This window comes from Cryptomeria japonica, chromosome 8, assembly GCF_030272615.1.
Source record: "Cryptomeria japonica chromosome 8, Sugi_1.0, whole genome shotgun sequence".
Lineage (NCBI taxonomy): Eukaryota > Viridiplantae > Streptophyta > Pinopsida > Cupressales > Cupressaceae > Cryptomeria > Cryptomeria japonica.
In genome coordinates this window covers 135002340-135020257 of record NC_081412.1, presented here as the reverse complement: position 1 = coordinate 135020257, position 17918 = coordinate 135002340, and the positions used below count along the sequence as shown (strand labels likewise).

The 17918-nt window shown below is 33.2% G+C and overlaps 1 protein-coding gene across 2 annotated transcripts in view; it reads left to right on the top strand.

Annotated features, from left to right (window-relative positions):
* The first annotated feature begins 1390 nt into the window (after positions 1–1390).
* Positions 1391–17918, top strand: part of LOC131041579 (general transcription and DNA repair factor IIH helicase subunit XPB1) — a 95366-nt gene continuing 78838 nt past the window's right edge. The window contains exons 1-3 of one of the 2 annotated variants that reach the window (XM_057974708.2): positions 1391–1603; positions 15112–15164; positions 15385–15428. In XM_057974708.2, the coding sequence (XP_057830691.1) occupies positions 15152–15164; positions 15385–15428 (57 nt within the window). In that variant the 5' untranslated portion in view covers positions 1391–1603; positions 15112–15151. Of the gene's footprint in view, positions 1604–8838; positions 8996–15111; positions 15165–15384; positions 15429–17918 lie in introns of those variants that run through there. The other variant, XM_057974707.2, reaches the window with a different exon arrangement.

The following is a 17918-nucleotide window of genomic DNA, read 5'->3' as shown; positions in this document are numbered from 1 at the left end:
AACCCCCTTGTTTTTTGGCTGCTTCTAATATCAAAAACATGTGTACAATGAGGATGAATCCAATTGACTTTAATATTTTTAGGATGTTTTTGTATTATAATGCTCCATCAATGGACATAGATGATCCTTCTTCATCACCACTGCTCGAACTATCTAGTTCGAATATGCTTATTTCAATTTTTTTCTATTACTACTTGCGATGTTATATGACACATGCGCAACAAAGATGCTTATAATTGTCTTGCATTGCTTTAAGATAGCATTGATGGTGGTTGTTGAAATTAGCTTGCTCTCTCTCATAGAGAGAAGACCTTTGTTTTAGAATTTTTACTTTGTAAAATTTGATTGGTGAGTAGAGGTAGACAACTAGAAATGGAGAGAGGGAGAGAGATAGACAAGTAGAAAGAGGGAGGGGATATGTGTATATGTGTATGTGCGCACTAGAAATGGAGAGAGGGAGAGAGATAGACAAGTAGAAAGAGGGAGGGGATATGTGTGTGTGTGTGTGTGCGCGCGCGCATACACATATACACATATATGTCTATATAAACATATACAAAGAGAGACATAATTAACTATTTATATTTCATATTTATTATTTAAATATAATATAATTATAATATATTATTATATTTTTTAATATATACAATGTAAATATTAAATATATTTTTAATATATACAATGTAAATATTAAATATATTTTTAATATAATTTAAATATTATAGTATCTTTCCCATTCATATAATATAATAATATAAAATGGAAAGACAATATGGATCTTGGCATGGAATGTTTCTTATTTAGGTAAGAAAATGGTTTGTAAAAGTCTCAACATTTTTTTGCATGGATGAAATTCTTGTTTATGCGGTACACCCATATGTAAACCATGCAAGAATTTGAAAATCAATAGTTGTAGAGTATAGAAATGTTCTCTCTCATTTATTTATCTTTATAATTTGGCATGACAAAAAATGGAACAACATGTGTCAAAGATGATATTTTATTTTGTTTATTATTTCATATTATATTTATGTTATAAAATAATCTTGTTACATATAATAATACATTAAATCAATTTTAAACATAATTTTCTAATTTATATTAAAAAAATTGAAAGAATTAATATAAAAATGGTTTTGTGGAATGATTTCTTTTAAGATTTGTTTTTCCATATACTAACTATTTTCATGAAGTTAGAGTTGAATGGGAAGAGGAAAGTCTTAGAAAAATTACTTTTAAAAGAAACAAAATAAAATATAAGATTTTTGTTATAGAAAACATACATTCATAATATTGGATAGATATAGAGTAATTAGTCAATAGATTATATATTGTGGGATGGAGCTAAACTGTTTCAAAATTGCAAAACTTTGTGTTGTTGAAAAATTACAGAGTGACTTTTTGTGATACGACAATACGATTTTGGAACCAATTTAGCCGCGGCTTATATTGTCACGCGGGCAAACTGCATTGTTAATCACTCAGTGATCATACGTCCTACCCGATAAAAGAAAATCTGAAATATTCATTAAAAAATTCTGACTCGCATTTAATATTAGATCTTTGAATCAAATGGGATCTCTGCCGCATGCGTGAAATATTGGTTAGCCCTAAAACCCCGATATTTTTAGATCTCCTTTTCGTTTACTGTGAATGCATTTAATCATCAGCTGTAGGGGAATTGGTTTTGGTTCGTTCATGCTAAAAAAAATTCCTGTCTCTTAACAGTCCCTAAAACCCCGATATTTTTAGATCTCCTTTTCGTTTACTGTGAATGCATTTAATCATCAGCTGTAGGGGAATTGGTTTTGGTTCGTTCATGCTAAAAAAAATTCCTGTCTCTTAACAGTCTAAAAGTCATCAACGGATACCTTGCATATTTAGAATCAAAGATTACGTATTCTCTTAAATTGCTCTGTGGATTTCTGCTGCTAAATTAGATTTCTTTTTGCATAGAATTTGGTGTTGGTTTTAGAGAGGTTTTGGCTAAGAAGAGTTCAAATATTGCAGACATTAGTGTTTTTTTTCCTCCGGGGAATCCTTAATTTTTTTTTGGCGAAAGTGGTTTTAATTGGGTGGATATCTACAGATCTCCATAGTTCTGTGGAGTTTTCAGAAAGGTTGTGGCCAAGAAGAAGAGTTAAAATGTGCGACATTCCATTCATTTTGAAAATTTCATATTGCTGAATTTCTAGATTTTATTGGGCGAAGAAGAGTTTAAATTTTTTTGCAGCTGGCTGTGCCTACTCAAAATTAGGTTAAAATCATCATGTCTCATGAAGAATTTAAATAATATTTCTCTTTAGAAATTTCTTTCATGTTATAGAAAACGAAAGTGTAGAGAAAATTGTTTTAGGTACTCAATTTTCTTTATTTGTTGGGGCTGAGGTTTATAGCTGATGAAATCCAAAGGAGTTTTATTGAATTTTTATATTGAGGCTGCAATTTATAAAGCTAAAGGTAGAGAAAGTACTTTGCAGAAAATTCTATTTTCTTTCTGGGGTGGAGTTTTCTAGCTTATGCGATCAAAGTGGAAAAAACTAAACTTAAATAGGAGCATTGTATTTTCAGACTGTAATTTGAAAATATAGATGGACTGAGCTTAAAGAATATGCCCATGAGGTCGCCAGGGGCCAAACAATATCTATTTAGGTCTGAGCAAGGAGAAATTTTCAGACAGAATTTTAAAGACCACCTCATTTTTTCATTTTTTCCAGACTTAGATTCATTTGCGGGGAATTAAACAATAGAAAAGATTTTGTATTGAAAGGGGCTATTTTAACTTATCCATGCTGGCAAGCGAGATCCCCCTTTTGCACCCAGCACTGTCTCTTCAAATTCAATCTGATATCCCAGTTTGATTTGTGGATATCGCTTTTTATAGTTTTTAATATTTCGCTAAAGCTACGTTAAAGTTGGGTTGAATTACTTCTTCTAGAGCATCTATTAATAAAAAGAGTAACACTTCGTCATCTCTAAATCCACAGGCATCTTGCTTGACACTAGATTCTGCCTAATAACCAATTTGCCACATAAAAACAAAAGATCTCTTTCTTCCCTGATTTCATTTCGCTAAGCTGCCCTGACAAGAGCTACAATATCAAAGTTACAGAAGGGATTGTTCCTGACCCCAGTTAGCAGCTCCAGTGAATCGAAACTCAATGGCTCTCAACGAGCCAAATTTTTGTTTACCCAAATATAATGCACTATGAAAATCTGAAAACTTACATTCAACATCTTTTAATCTTGAGTGAATTAGCCTGGTCCCTTTGGGAGGTATTAATTTTTTCTGTTAAAAAATGCCAAAGGAGGTTAATTTTTAAGAAAACATGGAAAATGTACAATATCAGAGTATCAATCTAGCAACCTTATAACGAGTTGCAGTAATATAAAGCTGAATTTTTAGGGAATTCAACAAGCCTGAGCTGACATTTTTTGTCATTTGACTATCATCAACACTTACTGAAATATAAACATCAAAACTGCAATCAATAGACAGTTAAAACTTGCTGTTAAAACATAACTCCTGGTTTTAAAACTATCCAAGAAGACCCTATATAAATCATTTGTTATAGAGGATATATTCTCTCTCAAGATTGAACTGCACCACAAGAAATAACTTGAAAAGGTTGGAATTAAATCATCATCACACTGCATGCTAATTTTCACTATAGGCTTCTCCTCCACTTTGACCACCAACCACAGACCCTCATCACAAACCTTGTCCTTTGCAAAATCATTTGTAACCAGGTGCAGCTGGATGTTAAGAATTTCCACAACAGAAGGACCTCAGTTGGATCTTTCACCATAGTGGCACCATCCAAACTGAAGTCAACATAGTCAGTTATAGGTTTACGGGGTTGGGAATCTTGAATAAAAGACAAGGGCCTGATTTATTTTGGGTTTAAAGATAGCTTCTTTAAGTTCATTCGCTTCTTTCTTAAAAGTTTAAACAATTATAGTCTTGAGAGGCCATATAGACAGTATGATCATCATGCACAGGGGCAATAAAGGAAGAGCCAAGTGAGAAAATATGAGGTTTGAACATAGTGGAAGCAAATGTGACCTATTAATATGGAGAAGACTTCAACAACCATTTTAAGTTTCTTTCAAATAGAAATATTTTTCTTCAATGAAATTTCAGCCAATTTACTCTTAAAAACCAATTTACTTGATGATATGAGATTTCCACAATCCATAGAAGTCATCCGTGAGCAAACTTCCGGAATTGATTGTGTGCGAATTTTTGAATCAACGTTTTGGATCACACTCCGTGATCCATCATCAGGATGAAAGAGAGCACTAGAAGCAAAAGATTGAGTGAATGCAGACCAAGGAGGAAACATAAAAAGAAGAGGGAGATGAGAGAGAAAAAATGGATCAGGATGAAAGAGAGCACTAGAAGCAAAAGATTGAGTGTATGCAGACTAGGAGGAAACATAAAAAGAAAGGGAGATGAGAGAGATTTTAAGATTGAGTGTATGCAGACTAGGAGGAAACATAAAAAGAAAGGGAGATGAGAGAGATTTTAAGATTGAGTGTATGCAGACTAGGAGGAAACATAAAAAGAAGAGGGAGATGAGAGAGATAAAAATCTTATTCATTTCCCTCTTCTTTTTATGTTTCCTCCTAGTCTGCATACACTCAATCTTTTGCTTCTAGTGCTCTCTTTCATCCTGATGATGGATCACGGAGTGTGATCCGAAATGTTGATTCAAAAATTCGCACACAACCAATTCCAAAAGTTTGCTCACAGATGGACCAATTTACTCTTAAAGACCCTTTAATCCAGGTTTGATTAAATTGATTGATGGCAATAGCATCATTGTGTCTGTCTTAGTGTCCATGGGGTTCAGTAATGGAAATAAGAACTAATGTAGTTTTTAAAGCGACAGGGCTTTTCGAATCTTTAATAAAAGCAAGAGCTTTCACATATTTGAAGACCTTACTACCAGTAGTAGGAGAGGAGCAATGAATTGCTACGCAATCTTGAAATTGGTTGTTAATATCAAGTCTCAGCATTATGCATGGTTTAGCAGCAAGAGGTGCAGCCATATTCTTTGCAGAGGTTTTGCGGGATTTGGCCTTTATAGAAGTAAACAATTGGAGGCCAGGAAGCATTCTCACTTGCCACCGAAATCCTTAAGAATTTTGTCAAGTCTGAAAACTAATCGGGGACAAAAGGAAAAAAAGGAAAGGGAGGTGAATGACCAACATGAAACAGAGCATTGTCAAGAAAAAAAAAACTAGGAATTTTCACCCTCCATTGTTGCCCTGCCCCTGGTCGTCAGAAAACTGTGATTGTCCTTAACAATGACATTTGTCAAATACACCAATGAATGGACCCAAATAGAATATTCCAGTGTTGCATGGAAACACGTTTCCCCCTTCCAGGCCCAAGTCCCCCGTCCCCGAAACTTTTTCCCTTTGTCCCCCGTCCCTGAAGCCCGTCCCCAACATCCGTGGAACACTAGAATATTCGCTACAAAATAACCCATCATTTCAGGCAATATTTTGAACAAAAATTAAAAGAAAAATAATCATAATAATGGCAGCTTCTTCATCTTGTCTGGTCTTCCCAGAATTTGTTATGACCATAATCAATAGCTGCTTCAAAGCTCCTTGCAGGATTGATGCCTGTACCAGTAATTGTAATGGTTTCCAAATAAACCAGGAAATTCTCAAAATACTATTGAGAGGGGAGCCAATACTTGTAACCAACTTATATGTTTGTTATCTATGATGAACTTATATGTTATAGTCATCTGTAATTATAGAGCTCTATATACAATATTTTGTAGTATTTGTTTATATGTATATTTGAGTTGTGAGCAGCAATTTTAGAATCAGTTGTAGAATCAGTTGTAGAGAATACAGCAAACATTAAGAAAAATATAGATTTAACTTTATTCATGGATTTTCATTCTTAATGGATCAACATTTTTATGAGTGAATTTTCATTCTTAATGGATCAACATTTTTATGAGTGGTAGGATTGATTTTACTCACACAGAAAAATTGTTCAATTGATATAGTTGAATATTGATTGGCAATAATTCTTGACTAATGACGTTCACCAAAAATACCTTTAAAAATATACATTTTGTGTGAAAGATATGATAATTGATTAATTGCAATGCTTAATTAACATCCTACAAACTAAATTTTTAAATCATATTAGTTTTCTAAATGATTCAATAAATTTACATCTTCAACTTATAAGTAGTTGCTTAGATATGGAAAGGATGTCAAAGCTTTAAATGATAAAATATAACTACCTTTTAGAAAATTATTACAAACCCTAATCTTTTCAAGAAATGTTTCAGCTACCTGAAAGTTGTTTTTCCCAATGGCATCCAAAAAACCCTAAAATTTTCAATAAATGTTTCAGCTACCTGAAAGTTGTTTTTCCCAGTGGCATCCAAATTTTTGGAGAACCATTGCCTTCATTTAATAGATAAAAACAAAATTGCTTTAGAATGAAATAAAACAACAAAAACATGATCCTCTAAAACTTGTCCTAAATCGATTGCAAGTAGTCTTTATGTAATATTTATGAGTCTTTAATGGGCGGTTGAGAAATTACTTGCTTAGCTACAGTTTGAGTGTCAAAATGTTACGTAAGGCAAGTGACTTACCTCATGGTTCTACACAAATATGTCATGTTGTCAATGATGCCAATTAGAAAAGGTGGGAGAGTATGTAGAGGTCAACGAGCAATGTTAACAACAAACCTATGGATTCAAATAGGGTTTGTCAATGGGTTTCTTGGAGAGGTACTAGATATTGTGTACGCAGTTGGCTCTAAACCCCCAGATTTACCCTAGATTTACCTTTGTATGTAGTTGTTTGATTTGATAATAATAATGGTCCACCTTGGAACCAAGATGACCCAATATAACTATAACATCCATATCTCTAGGTATTTATAGACAAATATTGCCATCCATGGCATAGGAGATCACCATACATAAACCCAAGGACCAATGCTCCCCAAAACAACAATTAATATAAGTAAAACAAAAAGACAAGATCTAGAGTTAAAGCAATAAAAGGTCTTTGTATGGAACCAGTATCCTCCTTCAATCAATATTAAAAAATGAAAAATAATCCATACACAATTTTAAATTTAGCCTTCTGTACAAAAAAATTCAATTTTGTTTTGATACCGTCTTTGTAGCATATTCTTTTCATAAAAAAAGAACTTATTGTATTAACAATTTCATATTGTACATGTTGTTGCTTGATATTCATATATTACCAGGTGAAGTGTTTAATAAATCCTTTCCTTCACAAACTTTCACATTTCTACATTTTGTACCTTTTACATAAGACTATCCATGCATTTCTTATAAAAATTCACAATTTTTCTGTTTCAATGTGTAGAGAATTTCATGCTGTACATGTTATTGTTTGATACTGCATGAAGTTCTTGATAATTCCTTTCCTTTACATACTTTCACATTTCTACATTTTGCACCTTTTACATAAGACTATCCATGCATTTCTTCTAAAAATCCACAAAATTCTTGTTTCAATGTGTAGGAATGAAATAAAAGAATAACTAAAAAGCTTTTCCTAGGCTAATTTTGTACAAGCATAGGGAATCATTAGTCTTTAGCCTCAAAATCTTGAAAATTGAAATTCTCAAAAAAAAATCCTTCAATTCAATATGACCAAATATGATATATATATATTTTTAATTTTTTAATGTTGATCTTGAATGTTTCCGGATTAGATTATGTGCGAGTATTAGAAGTAAACATATCCGAAACGTTGATGCAAAATACTCGCACACAATCTAATCCCGAAACATTCAAGATCAATATCTCATGGATTGTGGAAACCTGATGTCTCTTTTTTAATGTTGTTAACAAGATTGTATATATCTTGTGGGAAAATCACATATCAATATAATTATCTTCATTTTTTTTTTCTTTTGCATTACTTCTACTTTTAGTTGGAAATTTGTTGGAAATTGTGATATATTTCTACTTACAAGATCTTCAATTACAAAACATTCACAATTTTAAACACAATAAACAATATACTTTCCTATTGGCATAACCCTTGCACCTCCTTAGGATGCAAGTGCTAGTTTATAAAGAATTATAATAAAATTTAATTAAATTATTAATAATGACAATCTTAATCATACAATAACATATATAACAATTAAGTCTTCAGACATGTAGTGTCGCGGTTTAAACACTTCGTTGCTCGCAAGGCCTTGTGCCTTGGCTGGGCAATTATATTGGCCAAAAAAAAAACATATATAACAATTAAATTAATTATAATATAATACTAATCTATATTAATTATAACTTTTTACATATAATATATTTTATTATAATATAAGTTTAATTTGAGTCTAGGTTAAATAGCTTTGAGGGGACTTTTGCAATTAAACATTAGAAGATATACAAATAATTAGCCAAATTTTGATTTTCAAATTTAAAAAAATAGCCAATTGACAAATATTAGCCACTAAAAAAATCATTGTTCCAAACGAAAAATTAAATAACCATAGAAAAAATAAATTTAAAAAATGAAACAATTCCAAACCATATCATATCTCATTTTAAAAAATAAGTTAATATTAATTATAATATTATAATATAATTCATTTTTAAGTAAAATAATGGAGAAATATAAATCTTTTAGATACGTTATCTTTATTCCTCTAAAAGAAATATGCTAAAGGTTTTATTTATGTAATATTTTTAAATGAAATATTTAAATTTTTTTTAACATATTCATAATAATAAAAAAGTCACATTGAAAAGGAGCTGAAAATAGTTAAATTCGAGTATTGGTCTCTTAAATTAATATCTCATGAAAGAAATTAAAATTCTTTCATTCCTCCATCCACTACTTCACTGCGCGCGAAGGATTCGCTGTCACCAGATATTAAATGACATAAAAAGAAAATAAATTTTGCCGAGGGTTTTCCTGCATCAAGTGTGTTTGAACCTCGAATTGGGTTCTGCCATCGGTAAGATATGATCGTGCATCAGTTTCTCTCCACAGATTTTTAAAATTAAATCTGTCAATATGTTTTACTTGTGAAATCAGGCGGAAAACAGCATACTAACATAATTCATCAGATTTGGAAAATTAACGGTTCAAGGTTTTGGTAGTGCAATGAAATCATTTATATTTTAAACAAGGCAGAAATTTTATGATTCAAGGCATTTTCAAGATAGTCGATTAATCTGAGCAAATTCTGGAAAACTTAAAGAATTATTCGGATAATGTTTGATAAAACAAGAATTATTGAAAGATTTGAAGAATTTCCTTGAAATTTGAGGAGAGAATTTTCTTGGAGAAAAATAGTTAATGGTTGTTAGGCAGTTGAAACATTCTTTGTACCACGCTTGGAAACAAATTTTAATTGGCAACCAATATTAAAAAAGCTGCAAAAATCTTGTCTCGACCTCAAGAATCTAGTAGCTCTAAAACCCCAGCTATTTTTAAATGTACTTTTTTCTTACTATCAATGGATTGAAGCAGCAGCTGTAGGGAGAGTGGTCTTGGTTCATTACATTTAAAAGTATTTCTGCTTTGGTTGTGTTTTGAAATATTTTTCCTTTAAATTCTGCCCATTTTTTCTTTTAGCTATTGTTGACAGTACAACACAATTTGTGCTGAATTCTGAGGTAATTTTTTAAAAAAAGAATGGGTAAACGTATTTGACGAAGAGCTATGAATCAGTGAGGTCACAAAAGGGACTTCATCCCCATTTAATCATTCAACAATACCACCACAGTGAGGTTTGAACCTTGATGGTAAGAACAACAGCACTACAACTTAACCATTGTACTATATCACTAACCGTGAAATTCTGAAGTAAGTTACTTGCTTGGCTGGATCATTTTTGTTGTGCTTTATTTCATTTGAAAACAATTCTGCTGTTATCTGTTAAATAAGTGGCATTGGTTCCGTGGTTTTATCTATAGCTGTTTTCATATTATCATATTGTAATACCTGGTCTTAGATCCCTAATTGTTTTTTCACATAGAGATATTTTGAATCGTGAATTTTTTTTCCTTTTTTTAATTTTTATTTATTCTGTTTTCCTTGCTATTGAGATTATTTTTGTGACAATTTTCTTGACAGAATTATTAAGTTAGTGTTAATGGATACCAGCTACAGCTGATTTTGTAATGCAATGGTTGCCAGAGCTATTTTTACATAAAGTAATCAGTAGAGACAGACCATCTTCATATATTAAACTTATCATATTCTTCTTCAGAAACCTTACAACATATTTCTTCACAGTTTTGTGCCATTATACTGGCTTTTGTACTTTAAAGACCAAGTGCCACAAGGCTAAGGATTGGTGCGTTTCAAAATCATAGTTTTAAAACTCGTGGACTCGCCATGGACTCGCGAGTCTTTTGCAAGGACTCGCGCGAGTCTTTTGCATGGACTCGCGAGTCTTTCAGATCGACTCGCGCGACCCAGAAAAAAAAGTCATGCAAACTTTAAAATTGAGTTTAACATGTGAAAAAATTTGGTCTCTCCGTCAGGATTCATATATGGAATATAACATTTAAGTATAAGTGATTATACTTTAAGTTATATTCCATATATACTGTCAGGATGTTTGAGAGTGGTTTCGGACCTCCAGGAGTTATAATGCAAAATCTAGTTTTTGGAGGATTCTTCAATTTTCCAGACTTAGTCAAATTTCAGGATCCTTCGGCGATGCCCCTTGACCCCAACTTGGGGGCGCTGCCCCCAAACCCCCGTCAAAAAATATAGGGGGAAATTGCGCCAATGGAAGTAGGGAAAATTTAACCTCTAAGTCTGATTAGGCTCCATATAAAAGCATAATTAGCATTGAAGAAATCTTGGTATTATACATTTTAGAGTTGAAAGTTTGAAACTATGATTATGTGACATGTGTAATGTTTCAATTATGGCTCTTATGTTCTCTAAATGCATTAATTTCTTTATGTTTTTTTGTAAAACTACGGTTTTTTTTTTGCCTAGTCCTTGCCGAGTCTTTCATGAGTCTTTCACGAGTCTGAGTTCGAGTCCAAATTTTTGGTTTGCCGAGTCCGTGGCGAGTCCGAGTTTTTCAACTATGTTCAAAATGACTGAAATTTTAAAAGATTGTGTTGAATAAGTGAAAAACAACTTGGTTTTCCAGAGTACATCCTCTCACATGGTACTTGGTTAGGACTCAGCTGTACAATTAGGTACCAATATGTTTTTGATATTTTTACTTCAACAAAATAGGGGTGCTACATTTGAGAGTTTATCTTCCCACAGACAAATAGAGCTCTCATCAACATCCTTTGAGAATCAATTCCAAACACGATTATGCCTGGTAGGTCATACATCCTCTCACATGGTACTTGGTTAGGACTTGGTGGTACAATTAGGTGCCAATATGTTTTTGGTATTTTTACATTATTTTTTAAAGCTGTGTGCCAATGTTACTTCAACAAAATAGGTGTGCTACATAGAAGAGTTCATATTCCACAGACAAATAGAGCTAGCATCAACATCCTTTGAGAATCAATCGTAGACATGATCGTGTCTGGCAGGTCTATCCTTAAAGTAGCAGGTTTATGTAACTGCCAAGAAGAACTCTCTCTCTAAAATTTGATTCTAGTCTTTTGTATGCAAATAAATTGCACAGTTTGACATTTGTCTCTTCTGGTCTCTGATCATCTAGATTTTCTTTCCGAGCGTTGTTTTCCATTGCAAGGCACACAAAGAGTCTCCTGTAATTTGCTTTTTATGCACCTGTAAAAGGTTTTAGCTGCTTTTCATTGCAGAAAGGTGCACACTGCATGATACTGTTTCTTCTTGATGTCATTTAACATAGGTAATGTCTGTGATCTCTAGTTTTTCCAGTCTCACCGTGTCTAATGAGCTCTAATGGTGAGGTAATCAACTCAATACTTTCTGCTTACAACATTTTTACTTTTTAGTCTTCTATACTTTGGCACCTATGCAACCATTAATCATCAATTCTTGGACCCCTAGTCATTAGTTAGTCAACAAAAAATATGAAACTTGTGTCCATACTTTTCATACAGAACATTAGTTGCATTAAAGAAAAAACAGTCCTATCAGTCCATCTTCACTCTCTCCAAATAGGTACCAAAAACTCTATTTGCATTTTAGAAAAATGCTTTGGAGAAGTAACCCTGCAAGCACTAGGTAAATTAGCTTTTCCATTCCTACATATCTTTGGACATGATGGACTGCCCTCAAATTTCAAAGAATTTTTCTTTTTATCCCATAAACTTGGAAAAGAACCATACTCTTAACAAGTGCTTCCATTCTAGTTTGGTGTGCTTGCCTAGTTGTCCTCTAGGTGTGGATATTTGCCAAGATCATTGCACTTGGAGAACTTTTGTAGACAATATTATATCTTGAGCAGAATTATTGTTTTGAATGGTTGCGAAATAACATAAGCACTTGTCTATGCCTTGAAAGCATGGATTCAAACAAGAACAATGTTGTGGCCATGCCAAATTTATTGTATTAGATTAAGAAACAAATTTTCATGCTGTTCCAAGTAATTTTTTTGGCCGATTTCATGGATTTTCTTGTCATTCTACATGTGGATTTGGGCATGATTGATGAGTATCTTAACAACATATCTTCATGGCACGATTCCAATGATTGATAGCATGTTCTTTGACCTCAAGATGATATTTTCGAGACTAGAGGATGAAGTGCATGACATTAATAGTGTGGTTCTCTCTCCTGCACTTTGTTGGTCATGTTTTTCATGCCCTAATCATAGATCTATGTAAGGGCATTTGTTTTTGATAGTAAAGTGTTTGGTTTTTTGCATCAATTTTGGAAAAAGATCATCCAGGTCGAGCTGATTTTTCATGTACTATCTATGTATATGATTGTAACTCAGATTCTTGAGCTTGAATGTAATTTGTAATCTCAATGTAAACGTTTACAAAAATCAATATAAGTCATCACTTTTATTTGGTTGTGCAATCTGTATCCATAATTTTTTTCAGTTTTATCAAGAAAACCTAGGTGTACATTTGATGTATTTTGTATCAAAGCTTTGCTATTTTGCATCTTAGGGGTGTAGTAAAATCTTTCCTTTTGTGCATATGTATGCCATATGAAAATATTTCAGATTGGTACATGAAGCGTTGAAATAGTTTGTGGATTATTAGGTAGAGATTGCATTATTGGTTTGAGTTCTACAAAATAGAGCCAAGTAAATCAAACTCATTTGAAAGTTAGGTTTTGCAGCGATGTTAGGGTTTCATATAAAATAGATTGTGTTGCAAGACTAGGCACTAGGCATTGGTTTAAAGGTAGAAGGCCGGCCGGCAACATTCAATATAAATCAACATTTAAAAAAACAAATATCTTTTTATTTATTTATTTTCGTTTGTTTGTTCTTCCATTATGCACAGTCTATTGTTGTAAGTTTCTTCTGAATCTTTTGCAATATTTTAATTGCTAAAACCTTGGAGGATTGTTGCATCGTGTATCTTATTAGGTTAATCATAATTTGAAGACCCGTGTACTCTACAAACTCCCGAGTCCTTGAGCTGGCTGAGCCAAGTCGACCAGACTCCCGCGCCGAGTTTGGCTGAGTCGTAGAGAGTACTTTGTCGATTTCTGTTCAGACTCTCAAGCCTTCAGCTCAAACTCTTTTACTTGACGCTTGGACATAATAGCTACACTTTTTAAAGTGAAATTTCAACTTTTTTTGGTAATTTTTTGCTTTTATTTGGCCATGTCACCTAGTTAAGCATCAACATAGCAAGAAGACAATTTGAGAAGAGAATTTTTAAGGATTCAAAGTTGATCAAAACATCAAATAAAATCAGCAGAATTGGATGCAATCGAGGGAAACAAAATCACTTTTGAAGAAATAATCTATCATCATTGTGATATTAACTTACCTTCTAGTTTAAGTCTTGAAAAATTAAGTTACACTAGGAGGGGAAAGATGAAACGTAGATTGTATTTTTTTTTCATTTTGACATATTATCATATGTAAACAATTATAATGCTTTTTACATTTATTATTTATAATTTTTTTGTATCACAGTGTATTGTTCGACTTTGAAACTATGGAATTTCAGAATTTGAGAGTTTGAGGATCATATGATATGTAATGTTTGAATTATGACAAATTGATAGTCAAATTAGACTTTTATGTTCTCTAAATGCATTAATTCCTTTTTATTTCTGTAATTATGAAGTTTTATTTTTTGTTGAGTTTGTGCTGAGTTTTTCGCCAAGTCCATGTCGAGTCCCAAGTCACAGTCAGAATTTTGGGCTGCTGAGTCGAGTCCAAGTTTTCAAACTACAAGGTTAATGATGTAAGCAGCTAACACCGAACATATCTGAATAGATTTGTGACCCAATATTTGTCCTAAGTTGCATCGTTTAACCAAATTGCCTAAATTGAGAGGTTTTTGATTTGAATGTGTAGTAACCCTTCACAAAGAATAGTAGTCAAAGCTAAATGTAGAGTCATATTTATGTGTGCGATCATCCAAGTTTCTGTAATTGTTTTATCCAGTAAAAAATTTCTGGAATTACCCTCTCAAGCTTGGCAGGGCTCAAAGTGCAGAAGAAGATTATGAACTTCTTGTTCATTGGCCTTTTCAATCCCGAGTTTGAGGATAGGTGTCTTATTATTGGATAAACTGGTCACCTTATCTACATCTTGACAAGAACCTTAGCGTCAGGTTTAATACAAAAAACAACACCAATAGATGCACTTTTGTTAATTTTGATAGTACTGGCTGTGGTTCCTTTTGGGTTCAAAAGGGACATATTGAATGTTTTTTTGAGAAGTGCAGGGAAAGTTCTGAGGAGTGTTTTTTCTTTTGAATCTTTATAGTAGACAAATTTTTACATTAAAAAAGCCAGGAAATAAATTTCGTAAAGGGTTGTATTTTAGGAAACCCACAAGATTTCTGATTGATACTTTGAACATTTGGACAAACATTTATACAAAAAATTGTTGATGTTTTGTGGAGCTGACAGGTGAATGTGATTTTTGGTTTTGAAAATAGTGAAAAGTAGCCTGTAAAAGTTACCTTGGTGGAGTGTAAGCATAATATAGTGATACTTTGAAATGTTTCTTTACAGTTTCATACGTTATTCTGTGTGGAAGCTTTATCAGGGCAAGATGGCTGGACATGGTATAGTAGTCTATTCTCTTACTTCCTCTTTCATGCTTATTCCTGTTTGCTCAATCTGTCAAAGTGTCATGTAATATCTTTCTCTGTTTTGATCCAAATGCTATCTACATGCTACAGTTAGAATGTTTAATGTTTTTTAACCAGAGAGAGGGCTTGTGATATACTCTAAATGTACATAAGTCAACTAACTATATTCAAATTTTTTGTTCCTCATGTACAGGTGACAAGCATCGTGCCAGCAAGAAGCAAAAAACCTCTAAAAAGGTTGTTTCTTCATTTCTTAAAGTTTTAATTTTTTTCATAACTAAACCAACCATTTTGTATGTAATGTTTTTCCACTAAAACTGTAGTACAGTTATGGACCAGGATGTTAATTATAGTCTCAGTCGTAACTCTCAGCAAAATAAATCCATCTCCTTAGTTTTATCAGCGCACAGAAACTAAGTCTATCATTTGCGATTTATTTAAGATTAAATTTAGTTAGTGTTAACTAAATTTAATTGCTATGCTATAGTTAATGCATCGTGGAGTTTATTAAAGGAAATGATCACCGGTGTAGAAGGATCGTGGCTCCACACAGGGGTCACGACCCTATGTGGAACCACGTGGTTCCACATAGGATCGTGACCCCCTTTGGAGGCATGATCCAATGAAACAAAAGATATATATGCGCTACCCTCTCCATTGATAACATATTCGATAAGAGAAAACAATATACTGTGATCAGTAGTAAATATAATCATTTGCTTTTCATCTTCAGAGGCAAATTGATAAGACTAATAAAATCGATTTTACATTCCTTATATCCCATGCTAAAACTTTAAACTAGTTGTCTCAGATTTCTGATTGCTCAGAAAGTAATAACAGTCTATTTACATTTACATGGTATCAGAGCCTAACTATTTAAGATCCGAATAGATTGCAAGTGAAGTTTACAAAATTGAAGAATTCTAAAATGGCGAACACAATCAGATTCGAGGACAGACTCGAAGGAGCAGCAAATTAGGTGGCTTGGAAAGTCAGAATTATGATAGTGTTAAAAGAGAACAAAGTAATCAAATTCATAAAAGAAGACAAGCCCGAACCTGAAGACGAACCTGAGAAAACTGCATGGAATGAGGGAAATGATAAAGCTGTAAAAATCATGATAGATGCAGTAAGGGATCACATAATACCACTTATATTAAAATATGACAACGCATATGAAATGTTCAAAACCCTTGAAAGGACGTATGAAATAAACAATTTGAGCAAAACCCTAGCTCTAAAAAGACAGTTGAACCACATAAGTATAAATAAAGGTGAAACAATAAACTCATACTTCATGAGGATAGGTTCACTCAGAGATCAACTGCAAAAAACTTGATTATCATGTCGAGAAGCAAGAACTATCAATGATTACCCTAGACGGATTACCTGAATCCTGGGAATCATTCAAACAAGGCATAAATGCAAGGGATAAATTCACAGAATTTGATCGACTAAGGGATGACTGTCTCCTTGAAGAATCAAGGCAAATGAAAGGGGGAAATCACAAAACTAAAGATGAGGACCTCCACATTCTGAATACCGACTCCTGTAAGAAAGGCAAGAAGAGAAACTTCAAGAAGAGAAAATTCCATCACGGGAAAAGCTTTCATAAGAAAGACATGTCAAAAATCCAATGTCATAGATGTGATCAGTACGGACATATGTCATTTAATTGTCCTGACAAAGTAAAACAGCAGGCATCATTCGCCAAAGTAGAGAGGAACACAGAACTTGAATCTGAGAAGTTTGTATTATATTCAGCACTATCAAGTCAAGCTTCAAACAAGTCTAACACTTGGGTGATAGACAGTGGATCGTCAAGACATGTCACCGGATTCAGAGAATTACTAGACTCAATGGAAAAGGGATCAAATGAAGAGGTAACAATAGGGGATGACTCTGCACATCCTGTAAAAGGTGTCGGGACATGTACAATCAGACTGAAGTCTGGAATCTCAATCCAACTCACCGGGGTACTATTTGTACCAGGCATCAAAAGGAACTTAGTCTCTATCTCTGCACTTGAGGACGACGGATATAGAGTCTCATTCATAGAAGGAAAGGTAATGGCATGGCCAAAAACAGCCACCTTCAAAAGAGCACAAGTGATTGGTTACAGACAAGGGCACCTATATGAATTGTGTAATGAGCCAAATCAAACCTTACTTCATGAAGTCATAGATCAAACAGAAATTTGGCATAGAAGACTAGGGCACCTACATTTTCGTGCTCTACCCTCTATGGAGAAATTAGTCACAGGACTACCTAAACTAAAACCAATTCATTGAGATGTTTGTAAAGGATGTGCACTAGGGAAAAATACTAAAAGCTCTTTTCCTTGCAGTTCTAGAAAAACTAAAGGAGTACTAGAACTAGTTCACTCTGACTTATGTGGGCCTATGTCTGAACCATCACTAGGAAACACATTATACTATGTAATCTTTGTAGACGATTTTTCTAGGAAAACTTGGATTTATTTCCTTAAAAGTAAAGAATCTGAAGATATTCTTGAGAAATTTAAAGAGTTCAAATCTATTACAGAAAATCACTCTGGTAGAAAAATCAAAACTCTTAGGACTGACAATGGTAGGGGATACACATCAGAAGTATTTAAAGAGTTTTGTAAAGATGCTGGGATTAAGAGGGAGTTCACTGTACCCTACAATCCTCAACAAAACGGGGTTGCTGAAAGAAAAAATTGAACAATAGTAGAAGCGGCAAGAG